Here is a 21306-nt window from a genome sequence, read left to right as displayed (position 1 = left end):
ATGTGATTTCTCCCCCAAGTCCACAGAATTGAAATCTATCCACAGACCCGTGGGGCATCTGGAGAGCCCCAGTTAAGAGACTCTGATCTAGATCAACCCTGCCATTTTACGAAGGAGGAAAACGAGAACCAGAAGGAACTTGTTCAAGATCACATAGAAATGAAGCTAGTTGAATGAGGAATCGAACCTTGGTTTTTTGTTCACTGTAGCCTTTCACTATTCAATCCCCTAAAAGGAGCTCAGCAGCAGTAATTGACCAGCTGAAATCCATCCCCAGACTCGGCATGGCAGACAAGCCTTTGCAAAGCTGGCCCTGCTCCGGTGCCTAGAACTGTTCTTCCCTCCTCGTGTACATCTCTTAGAATCCTTAGCTTCCTTCAAAGTTTGGCTTGTGTGATGCCTTCTGAGAAGGGAAGGGCTTTCCGATTTCCTTGATGCCCTCTCCTGAAATTATCACATCTATACTTATCTGGTTAAATGCAGTATGTTCCCTGTGTGCCCTTTCTCCCCCAGCCCTAATAGGACAGAAACTCATTAAATGCCAGAAAAGCTTCATTTTTGCCTTTTAATCCCCAGTGGCTGGCACGCAAATACCAGGTGATCAGTAGATGCTCACTGGATTGGACTGGAGTCCAACAGTTTCAGCAGCGAGACTAAGGAGATTTAGGTGACTGGCGGCTGCAACAGGGAATGGAAGCAAAAGACTCAGAAGGGGCGCATGTGGGCCAGAGAAGGGGCTGCTAGCTTATTCTCTCAGACACACTGGGACCCCTCCCTCAGGGGCCCAAGAAAGGGGAGGAGACGGAACCTTCCTCTGCAGCAGCTCCGGCATCCAGGCTTCCTCTCCAGTCTCACTCTAGAAACACAAGGCTCAGTTCCTGGATAGCTTACATGCTACTTGGGGAAATGTCTCTCACACATAAGTAAACACTTGCAAAGCAACATGCAAACAAAAGCCAATTAAAATAATTCAAGTAGTGCCAAGGGACTGGAGGGTAAATGAGGAATCAGTGTGAGATGGGGATAATCAGGGAAGGCTTCCTAGAATAGATGAGTCTGAAGAAGGGAGGGGGGAACAGGAATTCACAGGAAGGAGAGGGAAGGGCATCTCTTGGGTCTTTTCCGAGGAATACCTGCAAAGAAATGGTGTGGAAAGGAGGCTTCTGTGACCAGAGGCCTAGACTGGCCATAGCAAGAAGATTTAAGAGAGCTGAGCCCAACAAGTAAGAGAAGGCCTGGAATGGTGGGCAGAGGGGTCTGGATTAGGGTGCCACCGTTGGCTCCTGAGCAAGTAGGTGAGAGCCGGTAAGAGCTGACTGGTATATAGCAAGTGCTTGATGAAGATTTGCTTGTTGACGTGACATTTATATAGAACCTCAAAGATTACAAAGCCCTTTTCTGTGTATCACTCACTGAAGCCTCGTAATGACCCAGTGAGGTATTACTGTCTTCATTTTACAGACAGGGAAACCGAGGAGACAGGGAGCGACTAACTTGTGAGTCACACAAAAGCAAGACTCAAACCCGGCCTCTTCTTGACTCCAGGGAGGATAACTGCCTTGAGCAAGGAGCCCGAGGAAGATCATTGCACCTGACACGTCTACAATCATAAAGCGGATGGGAGCTCGGGAGAGATCTGAGACCTTCTGGGATCCTACTGTGGTAGGCAAGGAGGGGGAAGGTCTGGACAAAGCCGGCGGCAGAAGAGAAAGAAAGGAAGGTGGTGAGTCTAGGCAGCCCAGGAGAGCTTTCTGAGGGGAGCCACAGAAACCCTGAGCTCCCAGGGCGCCCCTCTTTCCAGTTGTATTTTACAATAATGTTCATTTCTGCACATGGCAGTCATGCCATAATCTTCAGTGAGTGTCTCTTGGATGAATGAACCTTAGTTTGTTTCTCTGGAAAACAAGGGGCTTGGAATATAGTTTATAAAGTTTCTTTTAGCTGTGTCATGCTGTGTGCTAAGGTCCCTACCATTTGTGACATTCTGGATTCTAAGATTCTCACCATTTCTGACATGCAGTGTTCTTAGGTCCCTTCCATCTTTGAAATTCAATGTTCTGACATTCTATGTTCTAAGGTCCCTTCCAGTCTGGATATTCTGGGTTCCAAGGGCCCTGCAGGCTCTTACATTCTGGGTTCTAAGACCCCTCTCAGCTCTGACATTCCATGTTCTAAGGTCCCTTCCAGTCTTGATGTTCTGGGTTCTAGGGGCCCTGCAGGCTCTTACATTCTGGGTTCTAAGAGCCGTCTCAGCTCTGACATTCCATGTTCTAAGGTCCCTCCTGGCTCTGACATTCTGAGTTCTAAGGTTCTTCCTGGTTCTGATATTCTAGGTTCCAAGGCCCCTTATAGCACTGAAAGTCTATGACTGAAGGTCTGTATCTGCCCATCTCCTTATAGGCCTAAGTTGATGACGCTCCTTGGAGAGTAATTTCACCACTAACGATGATGCTGCTGTGCCATTCCCACCTCTCCATCTAAACTGTGCCCCAAATCCCCCTGGCCCATGCAGGGAGCCAGGAAACAATACTGTCTCCCCAGGAGAGGCTGTACCCTTAGATCCCCAAGAGAGCTGAACAGCACCTTACCAGGGTGGATATCCTGAAAGAGAGACTTCCAGATGGTATACTGCAAGGGGCCTGTGTACTTGGAGGTGGGGAAGTCTTCATAGGTCAGGTTTGTTTCATGAATCTTGCCTTTGAGCCTGGAAGGAGAGTGTTCTGGATTAGGGGCTAGCTTCCCATTTATTCCCAGGCATTTGCAGCACTGCCCCACTCAAGATGGAACGGATACAGAACAGAGATGGAGGAGAGGAAGAAGGAAGAGGCTAAGCTTTCATGGGGCCTAACCTCACTGCCATGGTGTAGATCTTGTTCTCCCCCATCTCTATCAAAAATGCATTTGTCTCTTGTCCCATCCCCTTTGGGTTTTGTTTGGTGATTGGCTAACTAGATTGATTAACTGACATGGAGGTGTTAATAGCTCATATCGGTTTCATGTGTACCTTCTTCTCAGAGGGCATTTTTACTCTCCTAGATGGAACGGTGATAGAATGGTGGAATTCCTGGCACGGTGGCAGGCTTCAGGCCACTGCCCTGATTCTTCCTGTCAACCTAAGCTCTATCTTTACCTTGCCCTCCCTTCCCTGGCTCAGTCACTTAGATGGCCCTAGATGGAGGCCAACCAGCCACAGTATTTTAGCCACCAGTTCCTACTATGAATGTCGGTCCTCACTGGCTAATGATTAACAAGGACAATGGTCCTTTCAAAAGACCAGGTCACTGAGGAACTCTCAGGGACAGAATGGAGCCAGGGAGGAGAGCTACCTTGTTAGGAGAGGACTTGGAAGGCCAGTATGGTGGCCCGTTCTTGCTAAAATGGCTTCTGTCCCTACTCAGTCATACCTCCCACCCAAATTGCTCATTCTAAACTGCCAGCCTGGTTTGGGAATTGGGTGGCCTGCATGCAAGTCCCAGCTCTGCCACTAAAAACTGTGGGTAACTTTCTTACCTTCTCTGGGCCTCAGTTTCCTCATCTATAAAATAGGGCGAGTACTATTTACCTATTGCTCTGGAAAACTTGAAGAACTGAACGAATGTCAGCCCTCAATGCCTACCGAGGGCCTTTATCATAAAACTGAGGCATACGTCCAGAGAGAGCGGACCGCTTTTATGTAGGCTGTGTGCCCTGTTCCCAGCCCAAGGGCGGAAGCAGGCCTGTTCTTAGCTGTCTGCTTTGCCTTCCTCCCTCACGCCTCCCCGGGTCTCCACCAGATGGATTTATCCTGCCGCTCACAGTCTTTAACCACGTAGGATATGGCCTCCCTCCCTTCAGCTAGGCGCTATTATCACCCCCATTTTATAGCTAAGGACACTGAGGCTGGGATGTGCAGTGAGGTGCCCTGGGCTACGCAGCCAATGAATGACTGTGATGGGAGCAGAGCTCAGATCTCCCTGCCTCCGAGGTCAGTCCTCGACTCTCTAGCTGCCTCCTGGCACGTGATGCTCGATGCGTTCTTTAATTTCCCTGATGGCTCTATTCCCCGTCTTTCTTTTTAATCCTTTGAGAAGGGGAGGAGGAGAGATATATTTGAAAGTGAAGGGAATGGAAAAATAAAACGGATCTGTACAAATTTAAAAAAGAAATGATGCCATCTGTACTTTACATCTGTACAGAGCTTTACGATGCACTTTTATCTGAGTGAAGATCACAGTCACCTACCGCTTCCCTCAGTGTGCCCAGACTGAGGAGGAGCAATCCCTTATCACCTGTAGTTTAGGGTCAGAATCGGCTCCCGGCAGCCACTGGAGGGAAGGAGGAAGATCCAGCCAGGGTGGATGCATGGAGGAATGGCCCCTCCCTGGATAGACTTCTACTGTCCCCGCCACATACCGCTCGGACAGTGAGGAGACCCCGGCCAGGAAGGCGTGCCGGTCTGCCTCAGCCAGCCGCTCCTGAAGGATCTGGCTGCCCTCCTGGACCCTGCGCAGTTGCTGACTATAGCGCTGTATCTTCTGCTCGATGTCCGTCAGGGTGCGGGCCGTGTCTGCCTCCAGCTCCTCCAACATGGCCTTTTGGCGCTCACGTAGCAGCCGGTGCAAGCGCTCAAAGGCCTCCCCAATGGTGGCCCGCAGGCTCTTGGTGGAAGACTGCAGAGAACACACACAGTGTGAGGCAGGGTGTGGAGTACAAGGTGGCGGCACTGGGATACCAGTGGACAAAAGCATAGGGGTGGGAACCCAGGGACCTGCGTGCTGCCCTGGCTCTCTCACTAACCAGCTCTATGACCTTGGGCAATCATCTTCCACTCCCTGAGTTTTCATTTTTGCAAAATGAGGATAATACTTCCTTATTTGACCTATCTCACAGAGGACCAGGTGAAATATGAGATTCAAAGGTATTTGTAAAGTTTAATGTGTTATATAAATGCAAGGGATAATTCGATTCAACTTAGTGCACCTACCATGAGCATTGCACATTGTTAGGCATGAGGGATACAATATAGCCCTGCTGGATGTACCATGTACAAGGACTGGCACAGAGGGTGGGGAGTGATGGGGGGCGGCGGGAAGTAAGAACAGACAAAGGGATATACAAGAAGGGAAAGAACATTATCAGCAGAGAGGGTGAGGGAGGATATCATGGCAGCTTCATGGCCCCTGAGCGGAGCCATGGAGGAAGAGAAGAAGTCTGAAAGGCTAACAGCAAGGAGTACAATTGAGGCAGGAGAGCAGCACGGCAAATACACAGAGGTGGGCAATGGCAGGTTGAGCCTGAGGAACAAGAAGTAGTCTACTTTTTGCCAGAATGTAGAAAGGTTGCTAGGTGGTGCAGTGGATAGAGCGCCAGGCCTGGAGTTAGGAAGACCTGAGTTCAAATTCAGTCTCAGATACTTACTAGCTATGTCACTTCACCCTGATTGCCTTAGTTTCCTCATTTGTAAAATGAGCTGGAGAAGGAAATGGCAAACCATTCCAGTACATCTGCCAAGAAAACCCTGAATGGTGTCATGAAGAGTTGGAGACCACTGAAATAACCGAACAACAACAAAAGAGTGTTTCAAAGTGGATAATGTGAAATAAACCCAGAACGATAGGTTGGAGCCAAATTAGAGAAGGCCGAGCTGAGGAACATGTGTTCTGTTCTGGTAGCAGTAGGGAGCCACTGGAGATTTCAGATATGAGAAGCTGAAGGAGACAGCAGATGAAGCAAGTTCTTACTGGGCCTCTTCCACTAGGGTTGCTTTTGATGCCTGACTTCCCGGCCCCTGGCAGCCCAAGGCCAGGAAGAATCTCCCTCAGGGGAGATGAGATTTTTCTTCCCTAAAGAGCCAACACTAGAGGGTGGTGTCACCCCAAACTTGGGAAAGTCCATTTACCTGGAGGTGGCAGAGAGGGGGCAATGATTTTGATTTTCCCTTGGGCATCTGCTGAGATGGATAAATCCACGATAAATAATAACATTAAACATATATAGTGCTTTCAACTTTGTGTAGAGCACTTTACATCTTTTATCTCATCTGAACCTCCCAACAACTTGGTAAGGTAGGTATTGTCATGCCATCATCCTCATTTTACAGATGAGGAAACTGAGGCTCAGAGCAATGAAATGATTTACTTGTCCAGGATTATATTAGCTAGTAACAGTCAGGATTTGAATCCTCAGTCTTCTACTCTAAATTTATATTGTTCAGTTGTTTCAGTCGTGTCTGACTCTCCGTGAGCCCATTTGGGGTTTTCTTGGCAAAGATACTGAGGTGGTTTGCCATTTCCTTCTCCAGCTCATTTTACAGTTGAAGAAACTGAGGCAAACAAGGTGAAGTGACTTGCCCAGGGTCATTCAGCTAATAAGAGTCTGAGGCCGTATTTAAACTCAGGTCTTCCTATCCAGGCCTAGTGCTCTGTTCATTGAGCCACCTAGCTGTCTATATTAGGTTGCTTCTAAAGGAATGGCTGAACCTGAACACATCTCTAGAAAACCTAAAAAAAACCATTGGCCCTTATTAATTATATGCTAGGCAACAAGGCAGAAGGCGATTTTACCTTTCCTGGGTCTCAGTCTCATTTATGAGATTCACCTTTCGGGGATTGTTTCATTGTTTATATTTGTGTCTCCAGTGCCTAGCACCATGCTTGGCACATAGAAAATGCTTAATACATACTTGATTGATTGTAAAAGAAGAAGTTGGATTAGGTTAGCAGTTCTTAACCCTTTTTATGTCATGGTCCCCTCTGGTGAAGCCCATGGACAGAATAATAGTTTTCAGTGCATAAAATAAAATAGATAACGTTACCAAGGAAGCCAATTATGTTGAAACACAATTTTCAGAATTTTTTTTTCAAAAGGTAAAGGACCCCAGGTTAAGAACTCCTGGCTTAGATGGTCTCTAAGGCCCCCTCCAGTTGGAACATTCTAGCTTCAAAGGTCTCTTCCAGCTACATTTTCTGTTTCCCTTATTTATATAATGAAGCTGTAAAATATGGATTAAAAGATCTCTAAGGTCCCTTCTAGCACTAAATCCCATGCTTCCCTAACCGAAGGCTTCTTCCAGCTCTAACATTTTATGCTGGAAGGCCATCCCACCTAGCATTCTACATTCCCAGGTTCCTTCTAGCTCAGACATTCTGTGTTCTCAGGTCACGGAATCCAGCTTGGTTCAAGAGTTCCCGATGCTTTCTCTCTCCTGAGCATCCTCTAATCCAAGACTGGGCAGTATGGACGCCCGGCTGGACTGGTGATGGCTTTAGGTGGGTCATCACCTCCTCAGTCAGGAGCTATCTCTGTAGCATGGGGTAACGGATGGAGGGCTGGCTTTGGAGGCAAGAAGAGCTGTGCTGGAGTCCACATCTGACCCATACTGGATATCCTGGGCAACTTACTTAACCACTGAGTGTCTGCCAATGCAACTCTCTAAGGCTTCATTATACATGAGTGGCCAACCTATAACCAATGGAGAGAATTTCCATACTAGGAGGCCAGGATTTTAGTACCAGAGCCCTCAGTGGTCATGTGACCCTAAGTCCTATCATTTAACTCAAAATACTCGCCTCCACTGCTAAATCCAACAGTCTTTTCTCATTCTACACCCTACTTGAATTCCCTGTAGTTCTTTAAACAACAGGGATACTCTCTCCTCCCTGAGATTTTATAATATTGCTCTTTCCTGATTTTTGTTTTGTTTGGTTTTTTTGGTTGGGCAATGGGTCACACAGCTAGTAAGTATTATGTGTCTGAGGCCGAATTTGAACTCAGGTCCTTCTGAATCCAGGCTGGTGCTCTATCTACTGTGCCACCTAGCTGCCCCCTCTTTACTGATTTTTTACCCGAGGGAGCTAGGTGGTGCAGTGGAGAGAGTGATAGAGTTGGAATCAGAAAGATCTGATAGCTGTGTGAGCCTGTGTGAGTCCCTTAATCTCTCTCGGTTTCCTCCTCTGCAAAATGGGGATAGTAATAACACTCATCTCACCGTGGTCTTGTGAGGTTCACATAGGATAATGTATGCAGGGTGCTTTTCACACCTTATAGCAAATGCTAGTTACTACTATTTATTATTACTCCTTGTCTGCTCCTCAGCCTCCTTTGAAGAATCATCATCTATACCTTGACTCCTAAGTGTCAGGGTTGCTTATTTCTGAAGCCACACACCCTTCAGGAGCCCATCCTGATCCCCCTAGCTTTGAAGACTGGCTGTCCTGAAAGTCACTTTGTATCTCTGCAGTATCTTATGTATATTTCTTTTTCTTTCTACAAGTTGTTTCTCCTCAGTAGAATGTAAGCTCCATGTGGGCAAGGATTGTTTCATTTTCATTCGTGTCTTTGTATCTGTAGTGCACAGCATGGTACTTTGCACATAAGAGCTGGTTAAAAATTGCTTGATGAGTGAGTTCCCTACACCAATGGAAACATAATCTAGCACCCAAAAATCCCTGCCTACCTTCTGCGTTGAAGACCCCTTTTTGTTTCAGGCCAGAAATGAATAACTCCTCTGCCCCTTTGCCTCACAGCCCTCTTGGTGGGACACGATGGCATCCTGTCCTATAGACTTAGGGCCAACAGAGACATATTCAGCTTTAACCTTCTAGCCAGTCTAGGGCCAAAGGGACAAGAAGCTTGTAAGGGATTTCAACATCTGTCTCTGGCAGCCCCATTTACTCAGTTTCTCATGTTCAAACTCTGGGTTTAATCTTCGGTTCTTCTTTCTCCACAACCTCTCCCATCTAGTCAGTTCCAAACCCTGTGCCCAATTCCATCTCCGCCATCTCTCTCTCTAATTCATCTTGCAAAGGCTGAGGGGCAGAGGGTATGCCTTCCAGAGGGGCATCCTGCACAGTCATGGAAGTAGGAGTTGGAATGTCCTGAATGGGAAATGGCGAGTGGGGAAATCTGGCTGGAAAAGGGAATGACATGCAATAAGCCTGGGAAGGTAGGTGGGAGCCAGATTATGGAGGGCTTTAAATGTCAGGCTGAGTGGAGTTTATCCTGGCAATAACAACCCAACTCCAATGCCACCTGTTCTGGCGAGTCTTCCCTGTTTCTCTGTGCTTGGCAACAGAAGGCAGCATGGTATGATGAGAAGAGTACTGATCCTGGAATCAAAGCCTGGGGTGGGATCCAGGCTTGGCCTCTTGGTATCGGTGGGCTTTCACAAAACATCTCTCTGACTCAGTTTCCTCTAATGTAAGATTAGGGGAGAAGGAAACTGATACTCTCTACAAAGCAAGTCAACCAACTTTGTAAACCTTGAAGTCCCATGTAAATGGGAGCTGTCATTAATAATATTATTCACGATAAAGAGATTAAGGAGAAAGCGCCACTTGACTGGGGAATCAGGAGCTCACCGATGACCTTGGAGAAAGCATTTCCTTTAGAGTGGTGGGGATAGGAGCCAGATTACAAGAACCTGAGGAGTGAGTGGGCTGGCAGGAAGTGGTGGCAGAGAGGGTATATGGCCATTTCTAGAAATTTGGCAGCAAATGGGAAAAGAGAATGAATGACAGTTTAAGGGAGTAGCAGGGTTAAGGGAAAATTCTTTAGGCTAGGGAGAGTCTGAATACCATTTGTAGGCTGGAGAGAAAGGGAAAGGATGAAGATGGAGGGGAGCAGGGGAAATGACTGATGCAAGAAGGAGAAGATGGAAGAGGATAGATTGAGGCTACATAAGTTACCTGGGTGATTCAGCAGCTAGAGTGCTGGATATGGGAGTCAGGAATACCTGAGTTCAAATCCTGCCTCAGGCACTTAATAGTGATGCAACTCTGGGCAAGTCATTTAACATGAATCAACCTCAGTTTTCTCATCTGTAAAATGGGGATAACAGTACCTACTTCGCCAGGTTGTTCATGAGGCTCAAATAAGTTAACATACACATTTGCAAACCTTAAAGCATTACATAAATGCTTTCAGTCATTTTTTTCAGTCTTATCTGATTTTTCATGACCCCATTTGGGGTTTTCATGGTGCCATTTCCTTCTCTAGCTCATTTTACAGATGGGGAAACTGAGACAAACAGTGTGAAGTAACTTGACTAGGGTCACATACTAGTAAGCATCTGAGGCTGGATTTGAACTCCGGTCCTCCTGACTCCAGGTCTGCCGCTCTGACCACTGTGCTACCGAGTTGCCCCACATAAATGCTAGCTACTGTTATTAACATTATCATTATCTTTCTTGAAGGATACAAGTAAAGGGTTTTGAAGAATCCTTAGGCCAGCCCCTCCATTCCCCAGGGCCTCAGATGATAAACAGATCTGTCCTAAGGGAAGCAATCTTCCCTAGGTACTGAGTTCTTTTCAAAGAATTCTAAATAATTCCTGATCTCAGAAGCTATGACCTAGCTCTCCGAGCTCCTCATTGCCTGCACTGACTTCCCCTCCCCAAGCAAGTTAAATTCTGCCCCGTGCCCCACCCCATCCTAATATCTGGATGGCCTGATTTGAGTATCTATTCCTTCTTTTCCATTTCCCACCTTCTGCCATGTCCTCTCATGACACTGAGTTTGCCATTGCCAGAATTTGGAAGAGGAGTCAGTGGAGAAATAGAAGTAGAGAGTACCAGATAAGTGCATACTGAGAAGTCAATCCAGTATGAATTAGGCAGCTTCCAAGCCCCCAGCCTGCCTGGGGTTGAGTCCTTGCATCATGCTGTAGGTGATCTTTTTCTCAGGGACAGACACACTAGGCACCATGCACACCCCCTTCTGGCCTCCCACCAGTCTGGGACCTAGGAATCCCCTCTGTCCAAGGGTTGGCTCCACCCAATGCTACCACCTTCCCGGCTGCCTCTCTGGATCCTATTCGTAGCTTTATAATCCATGCCAAGTTCTCAGCCAGTCAGGAGTCATCACCTCCAAACCTGGTTGAGGCTTGGTCTCCACTTACAGACTCATGAGAGATGGTATAATAATGGATTGGGAATTAGAAGGACGTGGGTTTGAATCCTGGTTTTGCTCCTTACTGCCTCTTGGCCATTGGGCAAGTCAATGGACCACTCTGGTCCTCAGTTTCCTTATCTGTAAAATGAGGAAGAGGGTGGACTAAATGATGTCTAAGATTCCTTCTAGCTCTAAATCGATGATTCTTGGTGAGGACTAACTAGCTAATTATGGCTACCTCCTTTGGGCAAGGAGGAAGAGGCAAGAGGAGTTTGACTAACGGTCCTCAGGGGTTACAAATAAATTTAGAAGGGGGCAGCTAGGTGGCGCAATGGATAGAGCACCTCCCTGGATTCAGGAGGACCTGAGTTCAGATCTGGCCTCAGACACATAACACTTACTAGCTGTGTGACCCTGGGCAAGTCACTTAACCCCATTGCCTAGCAAAAAAAATTAAAAATAAATAAATAAATAAAAATAGATTTAGAAAGTAAGAAAACATCCCCAAAGTCACAGAGACACTGTCTCCATTCATTACAGGGAGTTTAGACTTAGTAAAGAGGAAGGCTGCATCATCCTCTGAGATTGGGGGGGAGGATGAAAGGCCAAGTGAAGACGAGGGATTTGAATCCTTGGGGGGAGTGTCTATATAAATAAGTTAACACTTACATAACAAGTTTTAAACTTACATTATCTCATTTAGGATGGGGTGGGGAGGGGTAAGTACTGTATTATCACTCCCATTTTACAGGTGAGGAAACTGAGGCACTAAGTGCCTCACTTACTCCATGGTGTCCTACAGCTAGTAAGTGGCAGAGCCAGGATTTAAATACAGCTCTCCTGCCTTTGAATTTAGGGCTCATCCTACTGTACCCCAGGCCACTTTAGACTGCCTCATTCTTTATCTGGTGGGAGTAGGAGTTGGGGGGGGTGAAGTGGGGAAGGAGGGAGGGGAGGTGTTCACGACTGGAGGGGAAAGAAGATAAGGAACATCTGCTATGGGGAATATGACAGGGAGTCCACAGGAGATGAATGAAAACTGCTATTAATTGTCTCATTAAATGTTTCACCTGTGCCAGGCTTGTCTCTCCAAGGAGACAATGAGCTCATTGAACGCAGAGCCCAGGTCAGCTACTCTTGTCTCCTTGGCACCCAGCACAGAGAAGGTGCCCCAAAATAAGCTAATGCTGTTCTGCCCTGGCCCATAATGCCTGCCCTCTACCTGTAAGGCCCTTCACAGTTCTGCTGTTGTCCTGGGCTGCTCCCTCCTCCCATCCCCTGGCTCTCTTCTGATCCAATGAGGTTTGAGACTCCATGTCTCCTGGGGCCACGGTCAAAGCAGGCTGGATTACCTCTAAGAGCCGTATTTTAGGCCCTGGAGCATGGGAATTTTGCCACATGGCTCCCAGGCTTTCTTGAGAAGTACTCTTCAATGGAATAGAATGAAAAACTGTTTATTAAAAACTCCATGCCAAGAATTGTGCTAAGTACTGGGGATACAAATTGAGAAGTGAATCTCTGGTCCCTGCTTTCAAAGAGGTAACATTCTAACTGGGGGAGTCAACACAGCAGTAGTCTTCTGTAGGGCAGGCCCCAAGTCCCTGGGTAAACTGTTAGGAAGGGAGGAGCCCAGTGGGATCTGCCTAGGCAGGGTTCAGGGTGGAGTTGTTGGGAGGTAAAGGGGTCACACCAGGCTGGTGGGCTCCACCCTCTGACACTCCCTAGTGGTCTCTAGGTAAGCAGGGTTCTGGCATGAGGCCACTGGGGGACAGAGTGGAATGAATGGGCTGAGAGGAAGTAGAGGCAGAGAGTATATGTGACCATTTCTAGAAGTGTGGCAGAAAATGGAAAAAGAGATGCCATAAGACTCTTGTACATAGTAGGTACTAAATACATGTTAATCAAATTCAATTCAATGCAGTTAGTAAGCACCTACTGTGTACAGAGCATTGTGCTAAGCATTGGAAGAAATTAGGTAAGACAATCCCTGTATTCATAAAGCTCTGTATAATAATGGATATAACACATACATCTATACTGAAAAATGACACTGTATAAAGTAAATAAGATGTGTGAGGTCTGAAGATGTGGAAGGAGGTTATGGTTAGAATGAGGAGCTCAGTTTTGGACATGATAAGTTTTAGGCACTGGAAGGCCATGCAGACGGAGAAGTCAAGCAGGCAACTGGCAACATGAGACTGGAGCACTGGGGCTGGAGACAGTAATTTGGAAGCCACCCAAGTAGTGATGGTTACTGAAGCCACGGGAGTGGGTGAGATCAACAAGGAAGAAAAGAGAGAGGAGGGAGAGAAGAGGATCAGGGTCAATTCAAAGCCAGAGGAGACACCCATGATTAGGGGACAGGAAGAAGATGAAGACTTTGGTGGAACCCTGAGAGCTGGCTTCAAGTAGTCGGAGGGCTGCCCTGCGGAAAAGGGATTAGTCTGTTCTGACAGGCCCTCGAGGGCCGAACTAGCAGCCATGGCTGGAAGCTGCAGGTAGGCAGACGTAGATTCGATGTAGGGGAACAACTCCCTAATAAAGCTGTCCAAATGTGGGATGGACTGCCCCATGGAGCAGCTTCACTGGTTTGCTACTGTTCAGTCGTTTTCAGTCATGTCCGATTCTCCATGACTCCATTTGGGATTTTCTTGGCAGAGATGCTGGAGTAGTTTGCCATTTCCTTCTCTAGCTCATTATTACAGATGAGAAAACTGAGGCAAATAAGGTTTAGTGACTTGCCCAGGGTCACACAGCTATGACGTGTCTGAGGTCAGATTTGAACTCAGGAAGAGGAGTCTTCCTGCCTCCAGGTCTAGTGCTCTGTCCACTGTGCCACCTAGCTGTCCCTTATCCTCACTGGAGGAGCAAAAACTGGATGACCACTCACTGGGGATATTGTCCAAAGGATTCTTGTTTCAGTTGCACTAGATGGCCTCTGAAGTTCCTTCCAATTCTAGGCTGCTGAGAATCAGCAAAGACAGAGTAGGAGCAGTCAGGGAGGTAGGAGGAGAGCCGAGGGAACATCCTGGAAGCCAAGGGGGAACGTGTATCTCGGGTCTCAGGAGAGGAGGATGCTAAGGAGCTGGGGGGTAGGGAGCACTGAAGCACCCAGCTCCCATGGCACTCTTGCTATTGTAGAGCAGCTGAGGAGTTAATTAGAGGAGTTTGGGGAGCAGAGGGGGATATTTCAGTCTACCATGAAGTAGCAAGACAGTTGGTGTATGAAAATATTCATAGCAGCTCTTTTCGTTGAGATAATGAAATGGAAACACAGGGGGTGTCCATCAACTAGGAATGGTTGAACAAAATATGGTACATGAATGGAACAGAATAGGGTTATGCTGTAATAATAGCTTCTGGCTAGCATTTATAGAGTACTTTAAGGTTTGCAAAGTGCTGTACAGGGTTTGCTCCTCACCACAACCCCGGCAGGTGGGTGCTGTTGTTTTTCCTATTTTAGCAATGAGGAAACCAAGGCTGAGAAGTTAATGACTTGCCTAGGGTCACAGAGCTAGTAAGCGGCTGAGGCAGAAGTTGCATTCAGGTCTCCCTGGCTCCACACTCAGCACTCTTGCCCACTGCACCACCTAGCTGTCTAGGTAAGAAATGATGAAAGCTTCAGTTTCAGAGAAACCTGGGAAGACTTAGATGAACTGATGCAGAACAAAATGAGCAGAACCAAGAGAACAATTTATATAATGACTACAACTATGTAAAGAAAAACAACTCTGAAAGACTAGAGAACTCATATCCAGTCAACAACCATGCAGACTCAAGAGGACCAAGAGGATGATGAACGAATGGATGTGAAGAAGCATTTATTAAGCACTTAGTAGATGCCAAGCCCCGTGAGAAGCTCAGAGCATATGATTTTGTTGTTTCACTCCTGTCTGACTCTTCCTGACCCCACATGGGGTTTTCTTGGCAAATATACTGGAGTGGTTTGCCATTTCTTTCTCCAGCTCATTTTCCAGATGAGGAAACTGAGGCAATCAGGGTGAAATGACACACAGTTTTAGTAAGGCCTGAGGCCAGATTTGAACTCAGGAAAATGAGTCTTCCTGACTCCAGACCCAGCACTCTACCAAGTTCCCTTTTGCAACTGCCCCCAAATGTAACATGTCTAAAATGGAACTTCTCCCCTCTGGAAAACTGCCTTTCCTACTGAACATTCTACTGTAGGCACCACCGTCCCTCATGCCTTCCCCCCCAAGCTCCAAACTTCCAAGTTAATTCCTCCTTCCTCCTCCTCCTCCAATTTTTATACAGTTGGTGCCAAGTGGGTGTAATACAGGCAGAAATGGCTCTAGCTTTGGAGCCAAAGGGCTCTAATTCTGGCTATTCCTTATTTGCTGTGTGACCTGAGGTAAATCACGCCCCCTCTGAGCCTCTGACCCCTCCCCTTACAGAGGAAGGGGATGGACCAGATGGTCTATGAAGTCATTCTTATCTCTAAATCTCCCAAGTTTCACCAGTTTTGCTTCTGCAGTCTCTCTCCCAGAGGCATCCTTCCTTCCACTTGTTCTGCCCTAGAGGAGATAGCAGAACCCAGGCAACCAAGGTCGATGCTCTGCCTCCTTCCAGAGAGCAAATCTAAGGACCTGGGGTGGTGCAGAGACCCCCCTGCAGGGCAGGAAGGGCCCTCGTGCTCTCTCGGCTGTTCCTTCAGAAGCCTGCCTCGACCTCTATGCTCAGAGCCTCTAGCCCTGCTCACCAGCCACCCTTGAAGGGCGCTGGATGAGACCTGGGACCCCGAGGCCCGGCAGCTTCCTCCCCTCCGGTTGTGCGTGCCCTGGACCGGGAGTTCCTCTGGGCAGAGACTGCCTCACTCAGTGCTGACATCCCACCGGCAAAGCTGGGGGGGTTGGGGGGAAGCCTACTGTATGCTGAACAAAGGCTCAATTAAGGCCTATTCCAGGCCCGACACGGCTGCCTGTAAAGAACTGACAGGCTGAATCGAAGCTCTTTTCAAAGCCCTCTCTCAAAAGAGCACTGGGGCGTGAGTGCTAAGCAGCCCCGCTAAGCACTGCCAGTGTGCGTTACTGAAGGGACTGGCGAGGAGAAGAAACTCCCGCTCCCTGAAGGCTGGTGAGTCAGGAGAGACAGACAGTAATTAGCGGCTCTTGGCATCGGTGGCCCATCCAGCCTGCTTCTCCCTGGGTGGCGCCGGCCCAGCGGTCGCAGCCCCAGCCAGGCCACAGAAGTCACCCAGAACTGCTAGACAAAAGGGGGAATCGGGGCAGTGAGATGTCTGGATATCATCTGGGGCACCATCCTGCTACAGACCCTGGCACAACTCCTTTCATGCGGCAGGGGCTCCAGGGGGACCATCCTGGGCTCCTGAACACTCAATACCGGCACCCATTTTCATAGCTCTTAAAGGCTTCATCTGAGCCTCACAATCATTTTTTTCGGCTGGGATGGGGGAAGGGGAGGGAGCAGGCCCAGACCTGTGCTTACCTCAGTGTAGGGAAGTCCAGGTGTGGGAACTCCCTTCCCCATGCAGGTTGCCGATTCATCTGGCAACAGAGTCTTGGAGAATGAGTTGTCCAGGGACCCTGAGAGATTACCTTGCTTGTGAAATGTCACAAAGTGGTGGCTTAGATAGAATTTGAACTCAGCTCTTCTCAACTCCAAGGTGGCCCCTTTATCTATTCTGCAACGTCACCTCTCCTAATCACTAGGTATGATTATTCCCATTCTCACCGAAGAAGAAACTGAGGCTTACACAGAGTGACTCGCCCACAGACACACAGCTACTAAGTACTAAAGCTGGGATTCGAATCCAGGCCTCTCCTAATTCCAAACCGAGACCTTCCTTTGCTTTCTTTCTTCCCATGAACTTAACAATGATGAACACTTCGGTGTATGAAGAAGAACAGAAAAAGAGGCTTGTGCACTGCTCAGCTTGCTTGTCCGTGACTCTGGGTCACTACTCCTTTGGGTTCCATTCAGTGGAAATGGTCTACTCTGCCCGGCTTTTGTGAATTCTTTCTTTCTTGTCTTGTCTCAAAGAGACTGTAACCTCCTTCAGGGGAGAAGCTCATAGCCCAGAGCTGAGGGACACCAGAGCTATTCAATAAAAACTGAAAAAAGCCATCCCCTGATGGGATGAGGAGGAATTCAGTTGGGAGACTGAAGGTTAACCTTTTACTGATAAATATTACCCAATCCCCCAGGCTGGCCACTAGGCAAGGGATCCCCAGACCACTGCCGGACCCTCCCCACTAGCCCTTATGGCCTGTTAGCACCTCCAGAATGTGGGCTCCATTGACAAAGCCTTTGCGAGATTAGGGTCGGCCTCTATAGCACCATGAGCTGTTGGAGGGGGACTATAGTGGAAGATTATTACAGTGATGAATCGTGTGTGTGTGTGTGTGTGTGTGTGTGTGTGTGTGTGGTGTGTGTGTGTGGTGTGTGTGATTGCCGCAGGAATGCACAGTTGGCTGCTAGGTGAAATATGACCTCCAAAGTGTCTGCAGGAAAAAAAAGAGGCATTTCTTATATAAACACCAAGGCTGAGGCAGGAAGTAGGGCTGGGGGAAATGGTGAGGGGCTCTGAGACCCCATGGGCCCACAAGAAGGCCTGGCAGATGGACAAAAAAGTGGGGGGAAGGGAGGAAGAGGTGGGGGAACAGGAAACTGGGCAAGGATAAAAGAAACACATGGGGAGAGAGAATGGGAGGGCAGAGGAAAGGGGCTGGGGAAAGGGGAGAACAGGCCTTTTTATTTCCCAACCCTACTAGGTGGTCTCAAGGTCCAGGTCAGTCAGTAACAAAGCCTCCAGGTTCCAAGAGTCATCTTACAGGCTTGGGGCCTGACATTCCTGCCATAGAACGCCTCTGATACAGCAGCTCATGGTAATGGGGGGAGATGCTGACAAGGCAGGCCCACAGAAGAGACACTGAACTCCACTCCCCCCGCCCCGACTTTGATCCCAAGGGAGAGGGGAGAGAAGCAGCTGGTGGACGTGTCTATTGTCTCTGGTCCAATCCCTCTGTGTCTGCTCCAGACACACAGAGGTACAGATGGACCTGGCTTCAGCACACTGGGAGGGGACACCTGCCCTCCCCACCCCGACCCCCCCAACGCCTCCTAGCACTGCCTCAGGCCTCAGGTGTGCAGGGGGCTCCATGCTCTCCTGCCCCCAAAGCCAGATGGAAGAGTTGGGGCTCGGGTGAAGTTGTCACCTTGGCCCTGGGGCTGCCTGTGCTTCATCAGGCTCTGCGGGTAAAGGGCACCGAGGTACCAGCCCTCCCCCTCCCCTGCCCCTCAGACCCGGGGCTCACCTTTGTCTCAGCCAGTTGGCGCTTGAGGAGCTGCAGGGCCTCTGTGTGTTCCCGTTCACTGTCCTGCAAGGCCTGAAGCTGCTCCTTTAATTCCCTCTAAAACAGATAAGAGCACAGGAGTGAGGCCTCAGACAGAAAGGACCAGATTCCATGCTGGGAAGGGCCTGAGGGGCTTCAGCTGCCTACCAGGCACCCAGCAGCTGGGAAGGAAGCTGTTGGCCCGTCAAAGCTCAGGCTCCACAGACTCACAGAATGTTAACATCTCAGAGCTGGAAGGGACCTCAGAGATCATCTCATGGAAACTGTAGCTGAACATTAGGAGATCCCTGACAAACGGCCATCAGGGCCTTGGCTACAAAACCTCCACCCAGGAGAAAACCACTGCCTACTGCAGGTCAGCCCTCATGGTTAGGAAGCAGAAATGTGCCTTTCTGTCTCTTCCCCACCACTGTTCCTCATCCTGACCTCTGGGGCCGAGTAGAAAAAGGGTAATCCTTCCATGGGAAAGCCCTTCAAATACCTGAAGACAGATGCCTGTCTCTAACTCTTCTTTTCTCCAGGATAAACTGATCCAAATACAGCATTGTCCCTCGTCCTTTTCTCATTCTGGTCTCCCACTTCTGAAAATGCTCAAATTTACTCCCATCTTACTAAAAAGTAGAAGGTAAAATCAAACATGGTAATACAGACAAGATCTGACCAGGAAGGATGACAATAAGGTTAATATTTCCCCACCTAGAGGTAGTAGGGAGCCACAGAATGTTATACACATCTTCAGTCAAGTCAACAAGCATTTATTCCTACTACATTATGTAGTTTGGTGGTATGGCAGATAGAGTGCTGGACTAGGAATCAGGAAGACTTATCTTCTTGCATTCAAATCCAGCCTGGGATGTTTATTAGCTGTGTGACCCTGGGTAAGTCACTTAACCCTGATTGCCTCAGGTTACTCATCTGTAAAATGAGCTGGAGAAGGAAACGGCAAACCACTCCAGTATCTCTACTAAGAAAACCCCAAATGGGGTCATGAAGAGTCAGCCATGACTGAAGCAAATGAACAGCAATAAATGTTTATGTGCCTGGAGTTGTGCTAAGTGTCAGGGATACAAAGAAAGGTAAAGACAGTCTGTGCCCAGAGTAATATGGGAGAGAACATGCAAACAACTATGGATAAACAAGGGGTGTATATACATATATGTATGTTAAGTAGGAGATAATCTCAGAAGGGGGATTGGGAAGGGTTTCCTATCGAAGGCTGGACCTTGGCTGGGCTTTGAAAGAATCCAGGGAAGGTAGGGATGAGAAAGAAGAGCATTCCAGGCATGGGGGACAGCCAGAGAGAATGCTGGAGTCAGGAGATGGGGAGTCTTGTGCGAGGAACAGTAAGTCGACCAGGGTCGACAGATCACAGAGCACAGGGAGAGAAGTGTAAGAAGACTGGAAAGATAGGAAGGAGCCAGGTTATGGCAGGGGGGCTCCTCCAGGGTGCCATGCAGGCAGATGCTTAACAATTGGCTCTCTGAAAAAACAGTCCCTCCCCCAAAATGACAGACTTTAAAGTTTATTGTGCATTATTAAATTTTCCCCATCATTTGAAGTCTAGACAATCAACAAAACAACAAACCAAGCCCTGATTTGTAGCATCTGCCCATTTCCAAGGTTTTGTAAATGCTCACCCTGAAAATGTAACAATTTAACAATCAATCAGTTCTCCTACTTCCTTTACTCTCTCCCTTAGAGAACTGGTACCAATATACAGTAGTATCCAGGCAAAATAGCATAATGGAAAAAGCTTTGGAGTCAGAGGACTTGAGTTCAAATCCCACGTCTGGTGAGCTTAAACAAGTCACTGAACCTCTCTGGGCCTCAGTTTCCTCAACTGCAAAATAAGGGGGCTGCACTAGACAGCCTCTGCAGTTCCTTCCAGCTCTAGAACTAGAAGACCATGACCCTTTCCACTGCAATCCAATCCAATGAGTATTACAGGACAGGGCCAGGAAGGAGGGCTGAGTAGATGAACTAGCCTGGGGTATTCCCTTCATTCATTCATTCACTGTTTATTCTACATGCACAGTCCTGCTCTAGGTGCTGGTGTAGATGCAAAAATGCCTCACAAAGCTAACAAAAATCTAGTGGTAGGTACAATGTGCAAATATGCAGTCCTAGGCCCCCCTTTCGAGTATTGTCTGCACCATCAGTCATTCTCCTCAGCTCACTGGTCGAAACAGGGGAGCTGGAATATTCTTTGCTCCCCATTGCCCCTGCCTCCACCACTCAGTAACTTTTCCAAAACCTTTGAGGTTCAAATTATGCACATCTTCCACCCAATCAAAATCCTGGTGGCTGTTGTTGACACAGACCCCCTAGGTCACTCCTCATCTTTCCTCAACGAATTTAGTACATGACTCAGAATCTTTCTCTCTTCCCCAACTCCTGCCCTCATACTAGAGGACTTCAACATACATATTGACTCTCCTTCAAACCACTTAATCCTACTCACTTCCCAGGACCTACTCCTCCATCCCACCTCAGCCACACACAAAGATCCTCTTGATCTTACCATCACCCACAAATCACCGTCTCTAAGTTCAAGAATTCTGAAATCCCATTATCTGACCACAATCCAGACTACTTCTCCTTCTGTCTTCTCTTACCAAAGCCTACTCTTTGTCTACATCAAGACCCTTAATCCCTTGACCCCTCAGTTCTCCCCCAGGCCACTCCCTTACACAAGCCACTTCTTTTCCTATTTTCCCAATCCTGATTCCTTGGTGAACCAATTTAATTCTACATTGTCTACCCTGAGTCCCTAGCCTCCTCAATCTATTGCTGATTGTGCCTGGCCAAGTCTTAACCTCTGATCACTCCCATCATTCATTATCTTAGCTCTTACACATGTGCTGCTGAACAAAGGTGTAGAAAATCATACAACTGTTCTGATTAGGTCCACTATAGATCTGTATTACATAACCTCAACTGGGCCCTCACTGCTGCTAAGCAATCCTGTCACACCTCCCTTATCAACTCACTGTCCTCATCTCCATAGTACCTCTTTCTAAACCTTTTCATTCCTCCTCAAACCTTCCCTGTCTCCCTCTGCCCCCACCTTTTCAGTCGAGAACCCTGTCTCTTATTTTACAGAAAA

General features: G+C 47.9%; 1 protein-coding gene across 1 annotated transcript in view; it reads right to left on the bottom strand.

The window, feature by feature from the left end:
- TRIM62 (tripartite motif containing 62) overlaps positions 1-21306 on the bottom strand; it is a 57355-nt gene that overhangs the window by 8815 nt on the left and 27234 nt on the right. Inside the window, exons 2-4 of the mRNA XM_020983386.2 lie at positions 18162-18257; positions 4393-4649; positions 2589-2704 (exon numbers count right to left, since the gene is read on the bottom strand). Coding sequence (XP_020839045.1) covers positions 2589-2704; positions 4393-4649; positions 18162-18257 — 469 coding nt within the window. The remainder of the gene's footprint in view (positions 1-2588; positions 2705-4392; positions 4650-18161; positions 18258-21306) is intronic.

Source organism: Phascolarctos cinereus, unplaced genomic scaffold (assembly GCF_003287225.1).
Source record: "Phascolarctos cinereus isolate Bilbo 61053 unplaced genomic scaffold, phaCin_HiC Scaffold_726;HRSCAF=1367, whole genome shotgun sequence".
In the NCBI taxonomy this organism is placed as follows: domain Eukaryota; kingdom Metazoa; phylum Chordata; class Mammalia; order Diprotodontia; family Phascolarctidae; genus Phascolarctos; species Phascolarctos cinereus.
This window is presented reverse-complemented; position numbering and strand designations above follow the sequence as displayed.